Raw genomic sequence first — 24,136 nt, forward strand, 5'->3', positions numbered from 1 at the left:
TTCAGCCCGGGAGGCCACTCCGGTTACGAGTTCAGGACTGTAGGAACTGGGAGGAGACTGCTAGTCCGGGAGGCCTTCTTACAAGTCGGAGACTCTAGCCTGGTGGGGGCTCTACGTGAGTCACTTTGTTCCTCAGAGACATGATTGTGTGGGTTACTTCTGTCTGTTTTCGGCCCTGAAGGACCTGACCTGTGTGAGGATGTGACAGTGTGTGTGGGAGATAAATGGAAACTTGCGCTGGGCTGTGGGCGGGTATCAGGGGCTCGCCGTGTGCCTGGTTTGTGTCTCTGCGCTTGCCAGTGTGTGACCACGTGTACCTGGGTGTGTACGTGCCTGATGCAGATTTACAGACACGCTCAGCCCACGCGGTATTTTCCTTTAAGTCGTGGTGTGTGACCGCATTTAGTTTTTAGTTTTTGTTGTTGTTGTTGTTTTAATTAATTAATTTATTTTTGGCTGCGTTGCGTCTTCGTTGCTGCGTGTGGTCTTTCTCTAGTTGCGGCGAGCGGGGGCCACTCTTTGTTGGGTTTCGCGGGCTTCTCATGGTGGTGGCTTCTCTTTGTTGTGGAGCACGGGCTCTAGGTGCACAGACTTTAGTAGTTGTGGCGCACGGGCTTAGTAGATCCACGGCATGTGGGATCTTCCTGGAGCAGGGATTGAACCTGTGTCCCCTGCACTGGCAGGTGGATTATTATTATTATTTTAATTAATTAATTAATTAATTTTTGGCTGCGTTGGGTCTTCGTTGCTGCATGCAGGCTTTCTCTAGTTGCAGCGAGTGGGAGCTACTCTTTGCTGCGGTGTGCGGGCTTCTCATTGCGGTGGCTTCTCTTTCTGTGGAGTGTGGGCTCTAGGCTCACGGGCTTCAGTAGTTGTGGCACGTGGGATCAGTAGCTGTGGCTCGAGGGCTCTAGAGCGCAGGCTCACTAGTTGTGGTGCACGGGCTTAGTTGCTCTGCGGTATGTGGGATCTTCCCGGACCAGGGCTCGAACCCATGTCTCCTGCATTGGCAGGTGGATTCTTAACCACTGCACCAGCAGGGAAGTCCTGTGACCACATTTTGAACACACAGTTGCTTCCCAAATCTGTGCTATTTCCAGTTGTGTGTCTCTCTCTCTTTTTTTTTGATTGCACCGTGCGGCTTGTGGGATCTTAGTCCCCAGACTAGGGATTGAAACTGGGCCCCAGCAGTGAAAGTGCTGAGTCCTAACCACTGGACTCCCCAGGGAATTCCCTCCAGTTATGTTGTTGTAACTGTCTGTGCCGGGAAAATCCACGGACACACACACATACACATACACACACAGATTCCATCTGTCTATCTTTGCTGCTTTGTATGTCTCATTGGGTATCCGTGTGTGTCTTTGTGTTCTACTGTTATGTGCACACACAGAGGTGTGTGTGTGACTGTTGTGATATATGTGTGTGAGTCCTGGAGCCATGTTACCTGTGCCGAATCTCATTGCCGATCCTTTCTTTGGCTGTGTGACCACAGGCAAGTTGCTCACCCTCTCTGAGGCTCCATTCTCTGCTGTAAAATGTGGCTACATACAGAAACCAGCTCTGGTTGCTAGGATTAAATGAGATACAAAATGTAGAGTTTAAAAAAAATGTAGAGTTTAGAGTCATGCCTGACAGGCAGCAGGTACTGCTGATATTCGCTACTGTTGCTCTCTGTGGTGTGTGTGTGTGTGTGTGTGTGTGCGCGCGCATGCGCGCGCGTCTGTGTGTCTGTGTCTGTCTGTCTATGTCTGAGGCTGGGATCCACCCAGCCTCCCTGGGCCTGCAGCCTCCCACGCTCTGTGCTCTGCTGTGGGGGGAACGTCCAGGGCACTGAACTGTGTTATCAGGCTCTGGTGGCCTGGGCAGGAGGGTCTGGCAATTCTGCCTCAGTTCTCACACAGGGAATGCTAAATATTTACAGTTGGAGCTCCTGGGCTCAGCATCACCACTTTAGTCCCAGGCTCTGGGTGGTTACCAAGCCTCCTCCCTCCTGCTCTCCCACCAGCCTCTCCCCTTCTCCAGTTCAGAGGCCCTGCTGGACCCTCAGCTCCTCCTCGGACTTCTTGTGTCTGCCGCGGGCCTTGCTGAACTCAGGGTCTCGGTCGTGAGAGGTGAGAGCACAGGAGGGTGGGAGGGCAGGTGAAGGCTGAATCTGTCTGTTGGGAAACCCGGGCCTTGGCTTGGCTGGGGGACTCCCCAGACCTCCTCTTTACCCCAGGCTGAGATCCTGGAAGGCAGTGGATGTCACACACACTGTAGTTCCAACGGGTTTGGTCCATCCCTGCTGTGGAGGGCCTGATGTCTTCGGGTGGGGGGCAGCAATGAGAGGACCCTGCTCTGCCCTTGGTAGCTAGTGCTTGGGGTGTGAGTACAGTAGTGAATATGCCTTTCTCCAGCACAGAACCCTCCATGGTTCCCACATGACTCAGAGTAAAACCCCCAATCCTCCTCAAGGCTCACAAGGCCCTGCACACTTTTCCCCCATCACCTCCTTGTCCTCACTTCCTCCTGCTCTCCCCCTCACGCATTCTGTTGCAGCCTTACAGGCTTCCTGCTATTCCTTGGGCATATCAAATAAGGTTCCACCTCAGGGCCTTTGCACTTGCTGTTCCCTCTGCTTGAATGCTCTTCCCTTTCTCTCTCTTCCTTCAGGTCTTCACTCAAGTGTCATCTTCTCAGTAAGGTCTGACTCCTCTATTTAAAATGCCCCCCCCCCAGCCCAGGTCTCCCACCACCTTCCCTGTTTTTCTACTTCTGGCCTACCCACCATCTGTTTTCCCAACCTGCTCCACGAGGGCAGGGGTTTTGTCTGTGTTGGTCACAGCTGTGTCCCCATCTCCTGGAACAGCTCTTGACACACAACAGGTGCTCAAGGAATGTTTGTAGAGTGTGTGAACAAGGCAATGTGTGTGACAGTGAAGCCTGCAGGACATGCTCCTGTGTGGCCACCAGGATGTGTGGGTTTGGATATGGTGGATCTTGGCGTGGACAGGGCCAGCATGTGGACATGTGGAACATTTTCTTAATGTTGGCATGTGCACGTGGGAGGGATGTGTTTCCCCATCAGACAGCCTGCTAGTGTGTGAACCCCAGGAATGAAGACAATGGAGGCCCGCGTGTGGATCCTGCAGGGCCGTGGGTTGGTGGCCACAAGTATACACTGTTGAGCGAGAACACCTGTATAAGCTCACCTGTGGGAGCCAGGGAACACCTGGTGGGGGCGGGGCATGTGGGCAGACCTGGGGCATGTGGGTGTTGCGGGGTGTGTGTGACACCTGGCACTGTTTTAGGCGCTGCAGACAGAGCAGTGAACAAAACCCAGGCTCAGCCTCTGGGAGCTGATGTTTTGGTGGAGGAATTCAGATCATAAACAATGGCAAACAAACAAGGCAATTGCAGAGTGATAAATGCTAAAAGGAAATAGACGGACTGTGCTAGGGCGTGCCCAAGCAGGGGCAACTCTAAATGGGGTAGCCAAAGAGGGCTTTTTAAAAAAAATTATTTTTGGCTGTGTTGGGTCGTCTTTGCACGCGGGCTTTATCTAGTTGCGGTGAGCAGGGGCTACTCTTCGTTTCTGTGCGCGGGCTTCTCATTGCAGTGGCTTCTTCTGTTGCAGAGCACGGGCTCCAGGCGCATGGCCTTCAGTAGTGTGGCACGCAGGCTCAGTAGTTGTGGCTCGCGGGCTCTAGAGCGCAGGCTCAGTAGCTGTGGCACACGGGCGCTTCGTTGCTCTGAGGCATGTGGGATCTTCCCGGACCAGAGGTCGAACCCGTGTCCGCTGCATTGGCAGGCGGATTCTTAACCACTGTGCCACCAGGGAAGTCCCTCAAAAGAGGGCTTCTGAGGAGACAGCTGAGCTGAGACCCAAATAAGGAGAGACAGGGAGCTGTGATAAATTCAGGGAAGAATATTCCAGGCTGTGGAAACAGCAAGTGCAAAGGCTCTGAGGCTGGAGGGTCCCTTGTGTGTTTGAGGAACAGCCAGGCCAGGGTGCCTGAGCGGAGTGAGTGCGGTGGGTGGGAGGGTGAATGGGAGGAGGGGAGGGCAGGGAGGGGGCTAGACAGAGCATGCAGGGCCTTGTGGGCTGCAGCGAGGACTTGGGCTTTCCCTCAGAGTAAGGAGGAAGCCACAGAGGTCCTGAGCAGAGGAGGGACGTGACCTGACTTGGGTGTTCACGGGTATCCTCTGGCCACTGTGGGAGAAACAGAGCAGAGGCTGAGGATGGAAGCCTGGAGACTTGGCAGGCAGCTGCTCTAAGGAAATCCAGATGGTGTCTTGAGCTGGGATCATGGGAGGGAGTGAGAATGGGGGGGAATGTGGAGGAATTCAGGGTCTAAACACAAGAGCTGACAGGCCTGGCTGATGGGTTCCATCTGCCATGAAGAGACATGGATGACTCTGGAGTTTTGGTCTGAGGACCTGGGAAATAGGGTGTCCGCTACTAGACTGAGTTAGTGAGACTTTCCCCTCATCTCCCCTCACCCTCGCCACCTGTTTTCCCATGGCTTCTGCTCCAGTCTCCTCCAGGTTCCTTTAATACATCAGGCATGGTCCAAGCTCAGGGCCTTTGTACTTTCTGTTCCCCCCTGCCAGGGACCTCTTTTCTCCCAGATACCCCCATGGTTTCCTCCCTCATCTCTTTCAAGTCTTTGTTCAAAACTGTCACCTCTTCCAGGTCTTCCCTCCTCTCAAATTGCCCCTGCACATATCCCCATATCTCTTTTACTGTTTTGTTTTGTTTTTTGTACTTGTTGTTTGTTTCTTTGGCCGCGCCGTGCAGGTAGAGGGATCTTAGTTCCCAGACTAGGGATCGAACAATGGAAGCTGGGAGTCTTAACCACTGGACACCCAGGGAATTCTCCTCTGTCTTTTACTAAAAGTACCGTTTATCTTTAGTACCTAGGGCTGTCTAATGCACTCTATTAATTCTAAGTTTATTTGGTCCTTGCTCACCAGGGCAGAGATTTTTGTGTTTTGTTCCCAACTGTATTCCCAGCGCGTAGAACTGAGGCCAGCACACACTAAGCACTCAGGGAATGCTTGCTGAATGAATGGACGAGACATACTGACCCGCAGGGCGCCTGGAACTCAGTAGCGAGGCCAGAGCTGGATTCTATTGGAGTATCTCCAGCCTCGGGGCAGGGAAAGGGATGGAGGCGGGCGTGTGTGGACCCTGATCTACGCAGGTGTACACATGTGTATTCCCGCGTGGGACCAGATAGGTTTGGCCCAGCTTGAGAGTCAGGGGTCGAGCCTGGGTTCCGGGGCCCCCTCCTTCCCGTTCATCCTCTGCCTGCAGGTCCGCCATGTCAGCACCCCGGCTGCTCACGATGCAGCTGCTGCTCTTGCTGGACGCTTGGTGGACGCGCGCAGCCGCCCCGCGCTGCACCTACACCTTCGTGCTGCCCCCGCAGAAGTTCACAGGCGCCGTGTGCTGGAGCGGGCCGGCGGCTCCGCGCCCGACTCCGGAGGCCGTGAACGTCAGCGACGTGGCGGCGCTGCGCGTGCGAGTGGGCCGCCACGAGGAGATGCTGCGCGAACTTCAGCGGCTGGCGACGGCCGACGGCGCTGTAGCCGGCGAGGTGCGTGCGCTGCGCAAGGAGAGCCGTGGCCTGAGCGCACGCCTGGGCCAGCTGCGCGCGCAGCTGCAGCACGAGGCGGGCCCGGGGGCGGGGCTAGGCCTGGGGGCGGAGCCTGCCGCCGCGCTGGCGCTGCTTGGGGAGCGCGTGCTGAACGCCTCGGCCGAGGCGCAGCGGGCCGCCGCCCGCTTCCACCAGCTGGACGTAAAGTTCCGCGAGCTGGCACAGCTGGTCAGCCAGCAAAGTGGCCTCATCTCCCGCCTGGAACGCCTGTGTCCGGGGAGTGCGGGAGAGCAGCAGCAGGTAACTCTGAAACTATCCCCCTCCCCAAATAGCAGCCACTTCTTGCGAGCATCTTCAGTAGATGGGCCTCCTGAAACCCCATGCTATTTTTTTTTTTTGGCCGCACTGCGGGGCATGCGGGATCTTCGTTCCCCGACCAGGGATCGAACCAGTGCCCCCTGCAGTGGAAGCACCGAATCTTAACCACTGGACCGCTAGGGAAGTCCCAACCCCATGATTCTCAGTTCCGAAATACAAAAAGCTCCAAAAACGGACCCCTACCTCTTCCCCAGTAACTCATTTGGGTCAAAACGCAACTGGTAGTTACTTAAAGTCTTTACTTATCTACCTAATATGAATACGCATAGGATCCTATAATCAAGCATATTAATATGTGGATAAAGACCAAAGACCTCGTTGGAGGTGTTAGGTAATATAAAGGTAGACCCTGTATTACTGTTTCTAACTCCTTATTATTCTAAATTCTGGATTATGTCTCGCCCTAGGGTTTGAATAAGCAATTGTTGCTTTGTGACAGTACCTAACTTACAGGGTTGTTGGGAGGATTCAGTAAGTTAATACTCAATATTGGATGTACTCATATTATCCCTACTTCACAGAAAAGTTTGGCGGCACATATCGGTTAAGCTATTAACACCAGAGCAGGAGTTCAGGCCCAGCTCTGTCTCTTCTCGACTACTAGAGTTAGGCTTGGGAGGCTCAATACATGCCCCTGCTATCACTTCCCATCTGGGTGCTAGGAGATTTACGAGCCCAGAGCGCCCTGGGCTAAGGGTTAGTGCAATCACATCTAACTCTCTTGGTTACCCCAGGTCCTGCCACCGCCCCTGGTGCCTGTGGTTCCAGTCAGTCTGGTAGGCGGCACCAATGACACCAGCAGGAGGCTAAACTCATCCCCAGAATCCCAGAGAGACCAGACCCTGAGACAGCAGGGGCCCTTGGCCTCTCCTGTGCCCTCAGGGCACCCTGCTGTCTCTACCAAGCCAGCAGGTAAGACAAGGGCAGGGCTGTTGGGGGTGTGAGGAGCCAGGAGATTCCCAGTGCAGCATGAATAGAGGGAAATATGAGTCAGGACTTTAATGCCAGATTCCTCTCATGCTGGGGGGACTGGAGGAAATGATGCTTTTATTCTGATAATGGAACAGGGAGATATGGCTCTTACTTTGATAAAGACCAAAATTCTTACTATGGAGTGAAAATAAGGAGAGGGACTCTTACTTTGACAAGAGGTCAGGGGACTCAGTACTGCTACTTTGGTGAGAATTTGAGCGAATCCAGAGGGCCATGTTCAAGACCTCTATTCTGATGAGGAGACCATAGAAGGAGAATTTAAGAATCCCAGGCTCCACATTTGCTCTAGTGAGAGAAGAATGACTTAGAGTCTTATTTAGGTAAGAAAAGGGGTATTGGGGCTCTTATTCTGGAGAGGGGATAGGAGAGGCAGTTCGACTGTTCTGGTAAGGGGACCAGTGAGAATCAGGACTTTTACTCCAGTAAAGGGTTGACTTGTCCAGGTTGTGCCTGTCCCATATCCCTGTGCCCGTAGGCCCATGGCGGGATTGTGCAGAGGCCCGCCAGGCAGGCCATGGACGGAGCGGAGTGTATGAGCTACGAGTGGGCCGGCATGTGATGTCAGCATGGTGTGAACAACAGCTGGAGGGTGGAGGCTGGACTGTGATCCAGAGGCGGCAAGATGGCTCCGTCAACTTCTTCACTACCTGGCAGCACTACAAGGTGGGCACAGGTGGCTGGGGCAAGGCTGGGCAGGGGAAGGGGACCTGCTTCTGACTCCCTGACTTTCCTGCCCTGCCAGGCGGGCTTTGGGCAACCTGATGGGGAATACTGGCTGGGCCTTGAACCTGTGCATCAGCTGACCAGCCATGGGGACCATGAGCTACTGGTGCTCCTTGAGGACTGGGGAGGCCGTGGGGCACGTGCCCACTATGATGGTTTTTCCCTGGAGCCTGAGAGTGACCACTACCGCCTACGGCTTGGCCATTACCATGGAGATGCTGGAGACTCTCTATCCTGGCACAATGACAAGCCTTTCAGCACTGTGGATAGGGACCAAGACTCCTATTCTGGTAAAGAGCTCTTATTCTGGTGGTGGGGCGGGGGAGGGAGTAGGAGACTGTTAGTGAGGAAATGAAAGGGGGTGGGGTAAGACTTCCCTCTGGTAAGGATCAGGATAAACAAGAGAGTGGAGGACAGGACTCTTATTCTGGTGAGGGGGTGCAGAGTCCAGGTTCATTCTGTGATGAGGCAGTAAGAGGATTCCTGCCTTTGTGAAAGGTAGTAGGGGGATAGGGGGGGAATAGGGGGAGCTATGAGAGCTAGGACTCTTATTCTAGAAAGGAAGTAGAGAAGGTTGTTTTCCCTGATAAAGGAATGAGAGGTAAAGCTCCTAGTTTGCAGAAAGGGTGGAGAAAATGTGACTTGTACTTTGGTAAGGGGATAAGGAAGGAATTAAGGCTATTACTCTGAAGAAAGTATGGGGACAGAGGATGCCTGGCAAAAGCCTTGTACTAGTGAGGTGCTGGTAGAGGCTTTTATTCTGGTGAGAAGACATGGATTCTCTCTTCCCTCAGGTAACTGTGCCCTGTACCAGCGGGGAGGCTGGTGGTACCATGCCTGTGCCCACTCCAACCTCAATGGTGTGTGGCATCGTGGTGGCCACTACCGTAGCCGTTACCAGGACGGCGTTTATTGGGCCGAGTTTCGTGGTGGGGCTTACTCTCTCAAGAAGGCTGCCATGCTGATCAGGCCCCTGAGGCTGTGACCATCTGTTCATCTGTCCCCCAGGTCACAGGGGATGTGTGTCAGCAGGAGCCCAAGTTGTCCTGGCCACACCTCCTTTGTGACTCAGTGTGGGCTGTGTCCCACAGACCTCTTCTCGTTGTGGATCTGCTCCCCAGGACCCTGAAAACAGCACCCAGGAATCCCCCTGCCAATATCTTGGACCCAGACGGCTTCCCAAGGGCATTTAGATCTCCATTTGAGCTCATATTTTATAACAACACAAAATATCCACAGACCGTGTCTGGTTTGCATCTGCACCTGGCAGGGGTCACTCCCCTTGCCTGCCCTCCTCCTCCTCCTCTTCCTCCTCCTTCAGGTCCTCCAGAATGAGGTTGTCGAGGTCTTCCAGGAGGCCCCCCTGGCTCAGGCAGGTGGCCACAGTGGAGCCACTGCTGATGTGGAGGTTGCTGGGGTGCAGGACTTTGGGCAGGTGGTTCTGCATCCGACTCTTGGGGTGTGCGCAGGACGTCCCAGGCACGTGGGGCTCTGGGGAGGGAGAGGTTCTGAGGTCCTGGGGCTTGAGGCCACGGGGAGCTCTGGGGAGGGGAGGGGCTGAGGCCACAGGCTCTGGGGCCAGAGCTACAGGAAATTCAGAGGTGAAAGTCACAGATGTTGAAGCCACAGGAGACCCAGGGAAATGGGCATCACCTGAGACTACAGAGGACAGAACAGGAGTCAAGAACACAGAGACCACAGGGGCAGAGTCCACAGGACACTGGGGTGTGGGCCACCAGAGTGAAACCACAGAACTTTATGCGAGGAAACATGGAAGATGGTTGACGCCATGGGAGGTGGGTGTTAGGAGGGGCAGGGGTCCTGAGTGACCTGGAGGTAAGGAGGCTGGAGGACCGTGGAAGATGTGGAAGGAGGGGCCGTTACAGTGAGAGATGAAAAGGCCTCCGAGACTGAGGCCGTAGGAGGTATGTGGAAGAAGCAGGCAGAGACCTTGGTTCTGAAAGCCTCAGAAGTGTATGTCCCAGGAGTCAGTCAAGGCCAGGTACACTGCCTGGAGTGGGTGGGGTGGGGGGTAGGCCATGGGGACGCACCAGGCCCTCACCTCGCCGATTGTAGCAGTCCTCAGCCGAGCAGGAGTGGGTGTGGGTGCTGCGGCGATCTGTGTCCCGGTCCCAGCGTGGAGGGAGGATCCGTGTCGGATACACGGGGTAGCCGCACCCGTAGCAGGGGGACCGGGACCCCATCTGTGCCCAGCCCCTAGGGGCGAGCAGGGCCGTGAGGGTCCAAGGGCCAGCTGGGCCAGGGTGGGGCCAGGGCAGGGAGGGGCAGGGCTGGGGTGGGGCAGGGCCGAGGATGGGGGGTGGGGGGGTGGGGTCAGCGCCCTCACCAGAAGCCCTCACCGAAAGTTGTGCCGACATTTCGGGCAGTGGAACTCAGCCACGCCCCACATCTTTTCCTGGGGCACTGGCTCGTAGCGCTTCCGGCATTTCCTGCATCTGGACACCTGGGCGGAGAGAGCAGCAGGCTTGCTGTCAGAGGTGAGCAGTGATAGCCTGATGTTAGCCAGAGCGAGAAGATTTACACTATGGAAATTGGCAAACACTGTAAATCTGGGGGTGCCTCCGCCCCACGAGAGCCGGTTATTAGGCATTTACCAGAAGCATACCACTGGTCAGGGGGTTCAGAAGCCAGATTTGGGGTTGTGGTTTGGGGGTCAGGTTTGATTTCTGTGGTAGCTGGCAAACTGTGTAGTCAGAGGTCAGGTTCCGGGATAAGAGTTGAGCTTCTCAAGTTGAATGTCAAGTTGAAAAGTCCAGCTCAGTGCGTTGGGGTTAGGGTCTGAGATTGGGGTTGATCTCTGAGGTTGCAGGTCCGGGGTTGGGCTCTCAGAGGCTGATGTTCTTGGGTCAGAGGTTTGGACACTGAGAGTGGGGCTTTGGAGTGGAGCCAGGACAGAACCAAGGTCAGAGGTTGGGTTATCACCTCCTTCCGCTGGGGCACGCGGCGCCACCAGACATGGTCACAGGAGGAGCAGGCGAACTGCCGGTCCACGGCAGGGATGAGGTCTTCCTGGGCACGTTGGAACATGCGTAGGTTGGCTTCTGTTAGTGGCAGGAGCGAGGTCGCCACGGCCTGCAGAATGGAGGGGGTGGTCAGCCCTCTTCTCCCCTTCCTGCCCCTACAATGTCCCTCCTCCTCACCTATGAACACCATGAATGTCCTCCCTGCTTACCTCCCTGTCCCACATCCTGGACTCACCTGGATGTCCCGGTCCTGCTTCATGTCCTCTGGGGGGTCCTGGGTAGAAACACCAGGGGCAGAAACTGGAGATGTGGTTCACGCCTCTTTTCTGGGGGCCAGGCTTCTGCACGGGGAGGCAGGGTTCTGGCCCCACGTAAGAGTGGAGTGTCCCTAACTCAGGAGGAGTTGATTGAGCAGCATACACTTCCCCAGGGCAGGATGTGTGACCTCAGTTGTCCTTAGAGCAACCCTGGGAGGTGGGCACACCTGTCATCCCCATTGCTCAGATGGGGAAACTGAGGCCCAGAGCCGGGAGAGGGCTTGCCTGAGTGAGCATGGCGGAACAGGCTGGACCCCACGCTCCCTTCCTGCCGATGAATGCCACACACTTGCTGGCATTGTGACAGACAGGTCACCTCTTTGAGGCCATGCTGCTTTAGGTTAAGTGCTTGAGCTCTGGATTCAGATAGATGCAGGTTGAAACCCTGGCTTCATCACTTCCAGCTGTGGGGGTGTGGCCAAGCCACTCCTCCTAATGAGGGACATCTAAGAGCCCAGATTCTGACTCTTGGTGGCCTGGGTTCAAATCCCAGCTGCCACCTGCATTCAGCATGAACCTGGTGAGTGACTTCATCACCCTGTGTCTCAATTTTCGCATCTGTAAAATGAACATGATAAGTAATAGGACCTGTCTCACAGGACCTGTGGCAATGAAATAAGTCAACAGGTAAAATTCCTGCCGCAGGGAAAGTGCTCAATCAATGAAACTCTGCTATTTTTATCATACTCATTATATGTATAACTGTAAATATATAAATGTTAAGGGTATAATACATACTTTATTATGCTCTTTAACAACTCTGTGCTGGGTCTTTCAGGCAGGCCAACCAGTACACCAGCCACCAAAGCCATCTAAGGGACAAAGTGGCCATGCAAAGCCTTTCATTCATTCATTCATTCATTCATTCATTCACATGGGCTCCCCTGCCCTTCTCTCCTCTCTGATCTCCTGCTCAACCCAGCCTGTCTGTGTGTTCCTTGTGTTATGCCACCCCCTCTTCCAGGAAGACCCTCTCCAACCCCTCCCCTTCCCAGAGATCACTCCTCCTTAGTCTTGAAGAACTTGGTACCACCTCCTCCAGGAAGCTTTCCCTGATCTCTCTGGCTCCTCTATAATGACAATCGTGATTCGTTTCACTGCTTAGTTTCTTGTCTCTCTCTTCCATTTAATATAGTCAGCATGTAATGAGCATCTACTGTTTGCAGGCTCCCTGGCCAGATACACGACTGAGAGGTGCATAAGTGAATGAGGCTAGACCATGAGTTGTGGACTGACAAGGCACAGAGGGGGCTCGCCATGGATGAGCCTGACCCTTCTGTTCTCCCTCCCCTTACCACGTCCTTTGAGGGGAGGGCGCAGTTTACCTGGGCATCCAGGTCATTACTCAGTTCCTGTCCATCTTTCTGCTTTACCCCTGGTGGGGAGAGAGTGTAAGTGAAAGGCCTTTGAAAGATCTTGTGGGAGTTTCAGGGCCCGAACCCGATACAGACCACCCCCCAGAGATGATCTCATCGCCTCTTCCTACCCTCAGCGGAGACCACACCCCCTCCCCCGCTCCCCAGCGGAACCCCCTGCAGTGAGGACCCCCTGCCAGCTCACCGTACACGATGGAGCGCCCCACTCCGGTATGGTCGCTGCCAAATTTCCTCATCAGAGTCCCCGCCTTCCTGGGGGATACCTTCCCATGAAACTTCTCCCGGAGGCGCCGGACGCTCTTCTCCAGCTGGGGTGGGGAGTGAGGGGCTCCGATGGAAGAAGGAGAGGCGCGATTGCCCCTCCCCCAGCCCTAGGCATCCTTTTTCACGGCCTGAACTTGACCCTTGGTTTTAGCCTCCGCACCGTACCCCCCCCCCATCCCTCTACTGCATTTCCTGGAAAAAGCCAAAGTCCCCAGGGCACTGGGGGAGGGAGCGGACTAAGGCGAACATCCCAGGCTAAGGGAGGAGGCCGGCCAGGTAACCCCTGGCCTCTGACCCTTGACCCAGCAGCCCCCGCTTTTCCTCGAGGAGGACGCATTTCGCTCTGGGGCATGTGGCGGTCACTCTCCTTTCTGAGGGAGACGAGTGCCAGCCCGGGGAAAGGTCTAGGTTTCGGATGGAGTCCCCAGGAACTGCGAAGCCCTCTCCGCGCCCCCGGCTCCTCCCCAGCATCTCTCGCGGGCCCCCGGCCCAGTTGTAGCCTTCTCCTACCTCCACACCTTCCTGAGACATGGTGGCGGCGCAGGTCCCCGCGAGGGTCCGCACTGGGCGCCCAGCGCCCCCCTACCTGGGCGCGCCCGTCTATCCAGCTTCCTCTTAGGGCAGGGGGCGGGGCCTCCAGGCCGGTTCCGCCCTTCCTTTCCAGCCCTCCGTTTCGCTTTCGATTGGAAACGCGGGGGACGGGGCGCGCTGGCTCCGCCCTGGCTCCACCTCTGCTCTTGCGCCCCAAACCCAGGCGGGCGCCCCCGATCTGCACCCTGCGGCGGAGCGCGCAGACCTCGGGCGGGGGGGGGCGGCGCGGCCTCTGCAGTCGGTCACATGTCCCCACGCTGCGCGGGGTCCGCGTCTTCACGTCCCTCGTGGGGGCGGGGCCGCATCTGAAGGCCGCGGTGTGTCTCCCGGCCCCCGCTAGCTCGCGCTCCCCCAGTCCATCGCTCTGTCCCCTCCCCTCCCCAAGGAATCAGGCGCTAATTAGGACCTGGACCCCTTTCTCGCTTTGAGCCTCTTACCTCGCCACGTCCCCTCTCTGAACCTCAGTTTACTCCTCTGTAAGATGGGGATGATGATAGTGGCTACATCTTGGGGTGTGTGTCTATGTGTGTGTGTGTGCCCGCGCGCGTGTGCCAGGATTCGAGTCCCCGGGTAGAGCACTTAGTAGCTCCCGGCATGCTGTAGACATTCAACTAGTCCCTGGGCCACCTACTATGTGCAAAATATGAAGGGGCAGGCAGTTGGCGGGAAGGAGGAGATGCTTGCTACACATACTGATTCCTGGTCCCTAGCCGTCCTGCAGAATCGGGATGTCTAGGGGTTCCAGGGGATTTGCACTGTAAAAGGGAAGGTTGAGAACCCGGGGGTGGGGGCAGGACAGTTTTAACCCAGCAAGGGGGGAGGGGCTCTGGCCCAGCCTGGCCGCATCAGAAATGTCTTCTTGGAGGAGTCCTGGAAGTGTGAAGTCTCAGCAGGTGAAGAACGGAGTGGGGGAAGGAAGCAGCTGGCCGTGCAAAACCCCCAGAATCAAGAGAGTCTAGCGCTTTAGATCAGGGCTTCTGAACCTCAGCAATGTTGGCATGTTGGACTGGATGGTTCTTTGTGGTGGGGACCTGCCGTGTGCATCGTAGGATGTGTAGCAGCATCCCTGGCCTCAGCCCACTAGATGCCAGTGGCCCCTCTGCCCCAGTTGTGACAACTGAAAATGTCTCCAGACGTTGCCAAATGTCCTCTGGGGGTGGCAAGATTGCATTAGGATAAATGACTCCTAAAAATTTTTCAACATGCATCTCTATCAGTAAAAATGTGGAAGCTCAACCTCCAGAGGGATATTTGTTTATAAATTATATACAAATACAGTTATACTAAGAGATTCTGTAGATCACTTTATAATAATGCATTTATTACATAATGATATTCCTTAGCAAACTTAAAAAAAGATTAAAAAATGTTCTAATGTTTTCTACTTGAACCCCAAAGTTGTGTTTGTGGGGTCTATGCACCCCTCCCTGGGGTACATGTAAACAGTTCATGGTTCTTTGTGCTGAGTGGTGGGATTTCAGGCAGGGAAGGGGGGGGGAATAGGCAGCACAGAGGACCTGGGATTTTATCCTGAGGGAAGTGGGGAGGCGTGGAGGGGCTCTCCCAGTATAGTTGCCAATTACTACTTACCCAGTGGAGGGAGAGGTCACAGCTACGTCCCACCCCTTGATCAGGGGGTGCACAGAACAGGCAGGAAACAGGTGGGAGTCTGATCCAGCCCCCACACAACTCAGGTCTGCTCCCACCACAGTGAGAGCTTACTCTGTGCCAGGCACTGTTCCACTGTGGATGCAGCATCAAAGAAAACAAAGATCCCTGCCCACATAAAACTAGCATTCTAGTGGGGGAGACAGACAAGAAACAAATATGTAATAGGTAGGAGAGAATACATGCCGCGATGAAAAAATGAACTGGGGCAGTGGGACGGGTAAAGGGAGTTTAGGGAAGCCTGCAGGAAGTAACATCTGAGTGGAGACCTGAAGGATGTGGGAGAAGAGAGTTCCAGGTACAGGTGGGAGCCTGAGACTCTTGTTACCAGGTGTTGTAGTTCTCTATTGCTGCATAACAAATTCTCCCCAAATGTAATGGCTTAAAACAATAAACACTTATCAGTTCATATAGTTTTTGTTGGTCAGGAATCCAGGAATGGCTTTACTGAGCTTTCTGGCTCAGGGTTTCCATAAAGTCGTAGTCAAGATGTTGACTGGGGCTGCAGCCATTTGAAAGTTTGACTGGGGCTGGAGGATCTTGCTTCTGTGGTGGCTCACATGACTGGCAGGTGGGTGCTGATTGTTGGCGGGCTGCCTCAATTCCTCCCTACTTGGGCTGCTTGAGCTTGATACTCCCGACCTGGCAGCTGGCCTCCACAGAGCAAGCAACCCAAGAGAAGGAAAGCCAGGTGGAAGTTGTTGTATATTTTCAAGACCTCACCTTGAAAGTCACGTAGCATCAATTCTGTCGCCAACTGAGTTACTAGATCCAGACCGTGTTTAGGGAGAGGGGAATAAAGACCCTGCCCTCTCTCCCCTCCTCCCCTCCCATCTCCTGCTGGAGCCTCTCACTGGCTGCACCAGCAGGCAAGGAAGGTACGGAAGCCAGTCATGCAGTTAGCCTATCAGGGCACAGAGCAGGGGGAGAAGGGTGAGGGTCAATTCAGAAGGACAAATAAAGATACAACCTGAGTATTCCATTTTGGCATTTGTAGATGATCAGAAAAACAGATTCCCAGTGAACACATGGGGGCGCTACCTACCCACCAACAGGTCTGTTTGAGCTTTTTGGCCATCTTGGTCTGTCTGGGCAGATGTAGCTTGGTTGTACATTTCTGCATTTTATCCTTTGTCTTTATAAAAAGGTGTGGAAAGGGAGAAAATTGATGTGCTGATAACAGTGATAAGAAGTGTAGCCTCTGACACTTTAGTATAATTGAGTCAAAGATGGAGCCCATTTGATCCATCCATTCATTAATTTGACAGACATGCATCAGGTGCCTCCTATCCGACAGGCGTGGTGTCTGGCACCATTTCTGCCCTTCCGGAGTCATGGTCTTAATGGGAAAGAGAAACATGAAGCAGATGATGTCACAAGTAGTTATTTAATTATATTTATGATATGTACCAAAAAAGAGAAATTGAGAGATCCATGAGAAACGATAACACATGGGACCCTGAACTGGGTAGGGTGGTCAGGGAGGGCTTCATGGAGGAGGTGCCTCTTGAACTGAATTTTTTTTTTTTGACCGCTCCACGTGGCTTGCAGGGTCTTAGTTCCCTGACTAGGGATAGAACCCGTGCCACCTACAGTGGAAGCGAGGAGTCTTAACCACTGGACCGCAAGGGAAGTCCCCCCTCAGTTTAACCAAATGAAGAAATTTGGGGATGCCCAGAATTGGAGATGTTGGGAAATGGGAAATATCCAAACCGTTGGTTAGGGCATTCCTTGGTAGTAGAACCTTTGGAGAGGGCAACTCGGCAACACCTACTAAAGCATTGTGTGCTATTTTTTTAAAATAACAAAAAAATTTTTATTAATTAGCTATCAGACATGCCTCTCCAAACTTTTTTCCCACATTTTATGGCTATGTACTCTTTTTAAAAATACATTTATTTATTTCTATTTTTTTATTTTTGGCTGCGTTGGGTCTTTGCTGCTGCGCGTGGGATTTCTTTAGTTGTGGTGAGTGGGGGCTACTCTTTGTTGCGGTGCGCGGGCTTCTCATGGCGGTGGCTTCTCTCGTTGCGGAGCACGGGCTCTAGGCACGCGGGCTTCAGTAGTTGTGGCACGTGGGCTCTAGAGCGCAGGCTTCTGTAGTTGTGGCACATGGGCTTAGTTGCTCCGCGGCATGTGGGATCTTCCTGGACCAGAGCTTGAACCCGCGTCCCCTACATTGGCAGGCGGATTCTTAACCACTGCGCCACCAGGGAAGTCCTATGGCTATGTACTCTTTAATTGACTCTTCATATGACAATGATTTGTAATATTTTCTATAGAGAGAATACAAAGATAATTTATCTTTTCTCTAGCATGGTTGATCAGTATTTGTTTTTTATTATTAATAACAGAAAAATTTTTTTCATCCTCTTAGTTCATTATTCCTGTGTGTGTGCACACGCCCATGAAATTTCAGAAGATTGTGTGCTATTTTAATTGTCTCTTTCAACTTCTGTATTCTGATGCTTTGACAGCTGGGGCCTCGCTGACCCTCCTTGGGCACACACACAAACCATTTGTGTGCATTTCTGCATGTGGATCTCCACACCACCTTTACTTTCCACATGGCATATTTCTCTAACATCGAATTTTTGGCGTTGTTTTTTGCAACAAGCATCCATAACTTTTGTAATGAGAACCAAGAAAATACACAATAAGACAAATCCAATTACGTTTTAAAATAACATGTAGGAAACCCTGGATATCTGTCTTTGACAATGACACCTAAGAGGTGAGAAGTAATTTGGGATTTCATAATTTGTACAGTCCTTAGTAAATGGAATGTCCTTTACAGCACAGAAATCTATTGTTCAAGTTTTGCGAAGTCACATTCAAACACGTTTCCAAGAATGCATTATGTGCAAAAGTTGGGTAGCTTGTTTGGGACTCTGCTCAAATGAATTTGGTGAGTGGAGAAATCACAGCGGCTAAAAGAGCCTGAGTGTACCCAGGGGCCAGCTGGGCACCAGGCTCTCTGTGGGGTGTCCTCCAGGCTTTAGGCTATCAAGTCATCCCTCAGCCTTCTGGCTAGGTGCCTGTATCCCTTTTTCAGATGAAGAATCTGAATTTCAGAGCACTTAAGCAAATCATGCAGGCACCTGGCTTATAGGTGGCACAGTTAGGACTTGAACTCAGGCCAGCTGACCGCAATGCCCCTTGCAGCTGGAATTGACGATGAGAAGTATAAGGGTCAAGAGGGCACATGTTGGAACCAGACAGTCTGGGTTGGAGTCCATTCCTAGATCTTTGAGCAATTTCTTTGCCTTTCTGGGCCTCAGTTTGCCCATCTCTGAAATGGGAAGAGAGTTATTGTGAAGGTCCCGTAAGTTAATATAGATAAACCATTTAGAACTGGGCTGTCTGAAAGGGTAGCCACTGGTCACCTGTGGCATTTGAGCTCTTGAAACGTGGCAGGTCCTAATCAGACGCGCCATCAGTGTCAAACGCACGCTGGATTTGAAGATTTAGGTGAAATGACACATCATTGACTTTTTGTAGTGATTTCATGTTGAAATGGTATTTTGGATTTATTGAGCTAAATAAAATTCTTATAATGAATTTCACTGGTTTTGTTTTGCCTTTTTAATGTGATGACTAGAAAATTTTAAATTACATATGTGACTTGCATTATATTCTTATGGGATTTAGAGGATGCAAAACATAGTAACCCTCCAAGGAGCATGTAGCTATTTTGATGACCACACCACCTTGGTTACGTTGCTTTTCCTAAGGCATTAACTGTGGGCAGACAGTTCTCTGCTCCAGCCCTGAGCCTGGTGGCCCCGTGGTCTGCTCCTGGCAGCAGAAATACCCACAGGTAATTATTGATCACTCGTTCCTGAAAGTTCACAGGGAAAGTATCGGGAAAGTTCATGAGGTACACTTAGCTCTGGGAGCTGGGGTGGCCAGGTGACTTCATCTCTTTATATTTCACATTTTGAAATTTCAAATTTGTGGATAGCCCCCCTGAAAAAACAGGACACTCTGCCTTTTTTTTTCTGATTGCAAAAATTAAGTGTGCTTGTTCTTAAAAAAAAAAAAAGTTAAACATTAAGAAATATTTGTTTTAGAAAGAGGAGGTTTTTATATACATAGGAAAATAAAACCTTAAGTTATAGTTTTGCCTGTGGCCATAGAGGTGTTCGTAAACTGCAGGAAAGGGGACACAGGGAGTGCAAGCAAACCATGGACAGTTCTGGTTCCTTGCGGGGGACGGGGGGACTTGGATGGGGCGTCACATTTTCTTTCTCATATGCCTGCCTTTTGGGGAATCTTTTTGCTAGGTCTTCATGTATGATTAAAAACAACAACAACCACAAAATAATAAAGCAAGGGATGGTAACTCCTCATTGCCCTGCTTCTAGGATAAGCCTCATTAAATTTGATGTATTGGATTGGCCAAAAAGTTTCTTCAGGTTTTTCCGTAACATCTTACTGGAAAACCCGAATGAACTTTTTGGCTAACCCTATATATTCTTCCAGATCTTTTTCCTTTGAGCTACTTCTTTTTCTATCTGACTTCATGATGGTGATATTTGAAGAAAAACAGTAACTTAAAACATGCAGATTTCTAAACAGAGTTCAGAATCAAAAGAGAAACTTTGTTGCCAGGTACTCAAGGAAGATATGCACCCTTTGGGTGCCTTCCTTTTCTCATTTAGGAAATGGGAAGAAAACAGTCCTCATCTCCTAGAGTTGCTGGGGAAAGAAAGGCATTCATGTGTGTGAAGTGCTTAGATCAGAGCCTGCAGGTAATAGGTGCTCAATAAATGTTTGTTTCGACTCTTGTTACAAGATGCAGGTTCAGACTGATACGGACCAGTGGTCTGGCCTTCCCCGATCAATAGAAATTGACTAGAGGCCAGACAAAAAGTTCAGGCAAGATTTCATTGGGGCCCCTGCTGCAGCAGCGGGGGTGGGGGTGTGGGGGGGGGTGGGGGGGGGAGGGGTGTGGGGGTGTGTGGGGTGTGTGGGGTGGGGTGGTGGGGGTGTGGGGGGTGTGGGGGGCTGGGGGTGTGGGGGCTGGGGGTGGGGTGTGTGTGGGGGTGTGTGGGGGGTGGGGTTGAGCTGGAAGGGTGGCTTAGGTGTTTTGCCCTCCCCTCTGGCGGTGTTGTGTGCAGGGGGCATGCTCAGTACCGTGCTTTTGCTCCCAATGTCCTGTTTTTGGTCCAGGCTCTTCAGAAGTGGCAGTTGAGTTGTTTTAGTCTTTTTTTATCTTTTTGTCCATAATTTTCCCCAACTGCGCATGCACGCAGTTATTTTTCGTCCCATATAGTTTCTTTGTATTTTGTTGCTCGAGGTTTGTCCAGATGTAAGCACTGCAGCAAAGGGTCCCAGTCCCAGTCCCAAGATGCCTCTCTGCCCACAGCTGACCCCACTTAAGCCCTTTTCTTGGCCGTGCCGCATGGCTTGCGGGATTCTAGTTCCCCAACCAGGGATTGAACCCAGGCCCTCAGCGGTGAAAGTGCGGAGTCCCAACCACTGGACCACTCGTTATTATTCTTAAGACATGTCTCATTTTTGTCTCCTACCATATCTAGAGAAGCAAGGTACATGACAACATGACCAAGCACTCAAGATCTGGAGTGAGACAGTCCTGGGATCAAATCCTCCCTTCTTCACCTACCCATTATGGGCCATTGGGTGACCGATATAACTTGGCCGTGCTTGAGCAGGACAGTGAAATCGGGTCTCTGATGAGAGTAAGGAGTGAGATAGGTTCATCGAGAGGTCTTAAACAACCCAGAGATGTTGGACAGGACCCAGGTGGTGGCACACTCTTTTCCAAATGTAGCCACCGTGTTAGCTATCTAGTGCTGCGTAACAAGTTGTCCCCACATTTAGTGGCTGAAACAACAAACCTCCATTATCTTGTGGTTTCCATGGGTTGGGAATCTGGGCATCACTTAACAAAGTGCCTTTGCGTCAAGGTTTCTCACAAGGTGGCAATCATGATGTTTGCTGGGACTGTCATCATCTCAAAGTTTGATTTGGTTGAATTTAGGTCTACCATTTTATCATTATTATTATTATTATTTTGGCTGTGCTGAGCAGCATATAGGATCTTAGTGCCCCGACCTGACATTGAAGGCCTGGCATTGAAGGTGCTGAGTCCTAGCCACTGGAACGCCAGGGAATTCCCTGCCATTTTATTGTTTATTTCTGTTGGTCTCCTTTGTTTCTTTATTCTTCTCTATTTTTTTTTCCTCTCCTGCCTTCTTTTGGATTACAGGCATACCTCAGAGATATTGCAGCTTTGGTTCAGGATCACTGCAATAAAGCAAATATCGCAATAAAGTGAGTCACGTGAATATTTTCATTTCCCAGTGCATATAAAAGCTATGCTTAGGGCTTCCCTGGTGGTGCAGTGGTTAAGAATCCGCCTGCCAATGCAGGCAACACAGATTCGAGCCCTGGTCTGGTAAGATCCCACATGCCACGGAGCAACTTAAGCCCGTGCGCCACAACTACTGAGCCCATGCACCACAACTACTGAAGCCTGTGCTCTGCAACAAGAGGAGCCACCACAGTGAGAAGCCCGCGCACCGCAACGAAGAGTAGCCCCCGCGCGCAGCAACAAAGACCCAACTCAGCCAAAAATAAAAAAATTAATTAAAAATAATCCACCTCCAAAGTGTGGTATCTCCCACACACAGTGGGATATTATTCAACCATAAAAGAAACAAAGAACTGTCACATGCTATTAACTTCGAGGAATCTTGAAAACATTACGCTAACTGAAAGAAGCCAGACATCAAAAGTCACATATTGCATGAATCCTTTTTTATGATGTATCCAGAACAGGCAAATCCATGGAGACAGAAAGCAGGTTTGTGGTTACCAGGGGATGGGAGGGAAGAGAAAGTTGAGAATGATTACGTAATGGGTACAGGGTGTTTTTCTGGGGTGATGAAAAAGTTTCGAAAGTAGAGAGAGGCGGAGACTCCACAATATTGTAAAGATACCAAGTGCCACTGAATTGTATACTTTGAAATGGCTAAATGGTGTGTTCTGTGAATTTCACCTCCATAAAAAATAAAAACTTCAATCTGTGGTGGAGTGGAAATATAAACTGCCCAAACTCTTAGGATCTAATTTAGTAAATGTACATGAAAGTTTAAATGTTATTTACTAGCAGCCAACGGCAAGGAGCTCCCAATGGTCAAACTGGAGAGATTTGCTCATGAAAATCAAGTAGTACTGGATTATAACCCGAAGTATAGAATAAGTATTCATGAATCCATACTGATCAAGATAAAGGATTGAATAAATTAATAAGTGGGGGGAGAAGAGACAAATTTCTCATGGTGAATTCCAAACGCTCAATGGAGATGCTCTGCCCTGGAGGAAGAGGAGTGTAACGCCCCGCCCCTTTTGTATAGACTGTGCACAGAGACTTCCTCTCAAAGAGTACATTATGGAGAAGGGAGCAGGGATAATAATTTTGCAGTTAAGAAACCTGATAGACTGTACTTCAGCAGGTTGGTCAAGGCAACATCAATAGTCATAAACCACATTGATCGTAGATACCCTTGATATGATATGATTAAAACGGCATTTTAGGGGAAGTCCTTGGTGGTCCAGTGGTTAGGACTCAGCGCTTCCACTGCAGGGGGCATGGGGTTTGATCCCTGGTCGGGGAACTAAGATCCCGCAAGCCACGCGGCACAGCCAAAAAATAAAATAAAATAAATAGCATTTTACTTCTGTGATATACCTCCCTCAGCCTGTAACCCGATAAGCCTAATTAATCCTGAGAAAACATCAGGTGGATCCCAATAACGCGTCACCCTACAGTATTCACGGCCAGTCCCCCTCAGAACTAACTGTCAAGGACATCAAAAAGAAGGAGATGTCTGAGAAATTGCCACAGTTAAGTCAAGCCTAAGGAGACATGACATCGAAATATAATATGATGTCCTCCATGAGCTCTTGGAACAGAAAAAGGATATTAGGTGAAAACTAAGGAGATCTAAACTGTGGACTTCATGAAATAATCATGTATCCATATTGGTTTACTAATTATAACAAATATACTGACAATCATGATGATGTTTATAGTAGGGGAAACCGTGCCGGGGTATATGAGAAGCTTCTCATACACGTACTATATTCTCAAGTTTTCTGTAAATCTAACACCGACCTGAAAACAATGAAGTCTGTTTAAGAAATTTACCCACCTTTTGCCATTGAAGGACATGTGTATATGGCGGTGAGGGCACGGACTCTGGATCCGGGTCGTTTGGGTTCAAAGGCCATGCTCTGCCACTTACTCTTTGGGGTTGGCAGCCTGCAAGATGGCCCACGGCGATCTCTGCATGTTAGTTCTCATTCCATGTGTAGCCCTCACCCACGCTGACTCGTGCTACGTCACGTGACTGACAGGAGGTCGCAGAAATGAGGGTGAGTGATTTCTGAGGCTAGAGCACAAAAGGCACGGTGGCTTCCTCTGTGCTTTTTCTCTCGGATCACTCACTCTGGGGAAAGCCAGCTTCCATATTGTGAGGAGACTGTGATGAGAGGTCCACATGGTGAGGAACTGAGTCCTCCCACTAACAACCATCGCCAGCTTGCCCGCCGTATGAGTAAGCTACTTTGGAGACGGCTCCTCCAGCCCCAGTCAAACCTTCAGGTGATGGCAGCCCCAGCTGACATCTTTTTTTTTAAAAAAAATGGGAGTATAGTTGATTAACAGTGTTGTGTCTAGGGACTTCCCTGGTGGTCCAGAGGTTAAGACTCTGTGCTTCCACTGCAGGGGGCATGGGTTCGACCCCTGGTCAGGGAACTAAGATCCCACAAGCCCTGTGCTGTGGCCAAAAAAAAAAAAAAAAAAAAAATGCAATGGTCAGCAATGTTGTGTCCAGCTGACATCTTGATTATAACCTCATGAAAGACTGCTGTACCAACACTATGCAGCTAAGTTGCTCCCTAACAGAAAATGTGAAATGATAAATATTTATTGGTTTAAGCCCCTAAGTTTGGGGGTAATTTATTTCATGGCAATAGATAAACAATGCACTAATTCAGGGGTAGGCACACTTTTCTTTCCCATAAAGAACAAGATAATAAATATTTCAGTCATTGCAGGTCATGTACAGTATCTGTCAAACATCCTTCTTTGTTTTTTAGAAATCCTTCTAAAACGTAAAGAAACATTCTTAGATCAAGGGCTGGGGCTTCCCTGGTGGCGCAGTGGTTGAGAGTCCGCCTGCCGATGCAGGGGACACAGGTTCGTGCCCCAGTCCGGGAGAATC

At 51.3% G+C, this 24,136-nt stretch overlaps 2 protein-coding genes across 4 annotated transcripts; one reads left to right on the top strand and one right to left on the bottom strand.

Moving 5' to 3' along the window:
- Positions 1-51: 51 nt before the first annotated feature.
- Positions 52-8,966, top strand: ANGPTL6 (angiopoietin like 6). Of its 2 annotated transcripts, XM_067032838.1 has the most exons (6): positions 52-115; positions 5,303-5,885; positions 6,698-6,875; positions 7,432-7,619; positions 7,699-7,969; positions 8,474-8,966. In XM_067032838.1, exons 2-6 carry the CDS (start codon positions 5,310-5,312, stop codon positions 8,662-8,664), a joined length of 1,404 nt encoding a protein of 467 aa, XP_066888939.1. In that variant the 5' UTR covers positions 52-115; positions 5,303-5,309; the 3' UTR covers positions 8,665-8,966. The 2 variants fall into 2 exon arrangements, with proteins under 2 accessions (XP_066888939.1, XP_058915823.1); XM_059059840.2 differs by lacking the exon at positions 52-115 and having other exon boundaries at positions 5,261-5,885.
- On the bottom strand, positions 8,406-13,593 carry SHFL (shiftless antiviral inhibitor of ribosomal frameshifting). 2 transcript variants are annotated; one of them, XM_059059833.2, is made up of 8 exons: positions 13,131-13,593; positions 12,541-12,664; positions 12,306-12,355; positions 10,899-10,937; positions 10,623-10,772; positions 10,040-10,143; positions 9,742-9,896; positions 8,406-9,170 (listed from the first exon to the last, which is right to left on the bottom strand). In XM_059059833.2, exons 1-8 carry the CDS (start codon positions 13,149-13,151, stop codon positions 8,953-8,955), a joined length of 861 nt encoding a protein of 286 aa, XP_058915816.1. In that variant the 5' UTR covers positions 13,152-13,593; the 3' UTR covers positions 8,406-8,952. The 2 variants fall into 2 exon arrangements, with proteins under 2 accessions (XP_058915816.1, XP_066888940.1); XM_067032839.1 differs by having other exon boundaries at positions 12,541-12,684; positions 13,131-13,556.
- Positions 13,594-24,136: the final 10,543 nt, after the last annotated feature.

Source organism: Kogia breviceps, chromosome 4 (genome assembly GCF_026419965.1).
Source record: "Kogia breviceps isolate mKogBre1 chromosome 4, mKogBre1 haplotype 1, whole genome shotgun sequence".
Taxonomy (NCBI): domain Eukaryota; kingdom Metazoa; phylum Chordata; class Mammalia; order Artiodactyla; family Physeteridae; genus Kogia; species Kogia breviceps.

Excerpts from the sequence above, each read along its gene's own strand:
- SHFL (XM_059059833.2), bottom strand. The coding sequence starts at position 13,151 with ATGTCTCAGGAAGGTGTGGAG. Across the intron at positions 10,773-10,898 it reads AGCAGGACCGGGACATCCAG|GCCGTGGCGACCTCGCTCCT; the intron begins GTGAGTCCAGGA and ends TCCATTCTGCAG. Across the intron at positions 9,897-10,039 it reads AAATGTCGGCACAACTTTCG|GGGCTGGGCACAGATGGGGT; the intron begins GTGAGGGCTTCT and ends GCTCGCCCCTAG.
- ANGPTL6 (XM_067032838.1), top strand. The coding sequence starts at position 5,310 with ATGTCAGCACCCCGGCTGCTCACGATGCAGCTGCTGCTCTTGCTGGAC. Across the intron at positions 5,886-6,697 it reads GTGCGGGAGAGCAGCAGCAG|GTCCTGCCACCGCCCCTGGT; the intron begins GTAACTCTGAAA and ends TGGTTACCCCAG. Across the intron at positions 7,620-7,698 it reads CTACCTGGCAGCACTACAAG|GCGGGCTTTGGGCAACCTGA; the intron begins GTGGGCACAGGT and ends CTGCCCTGCCAG.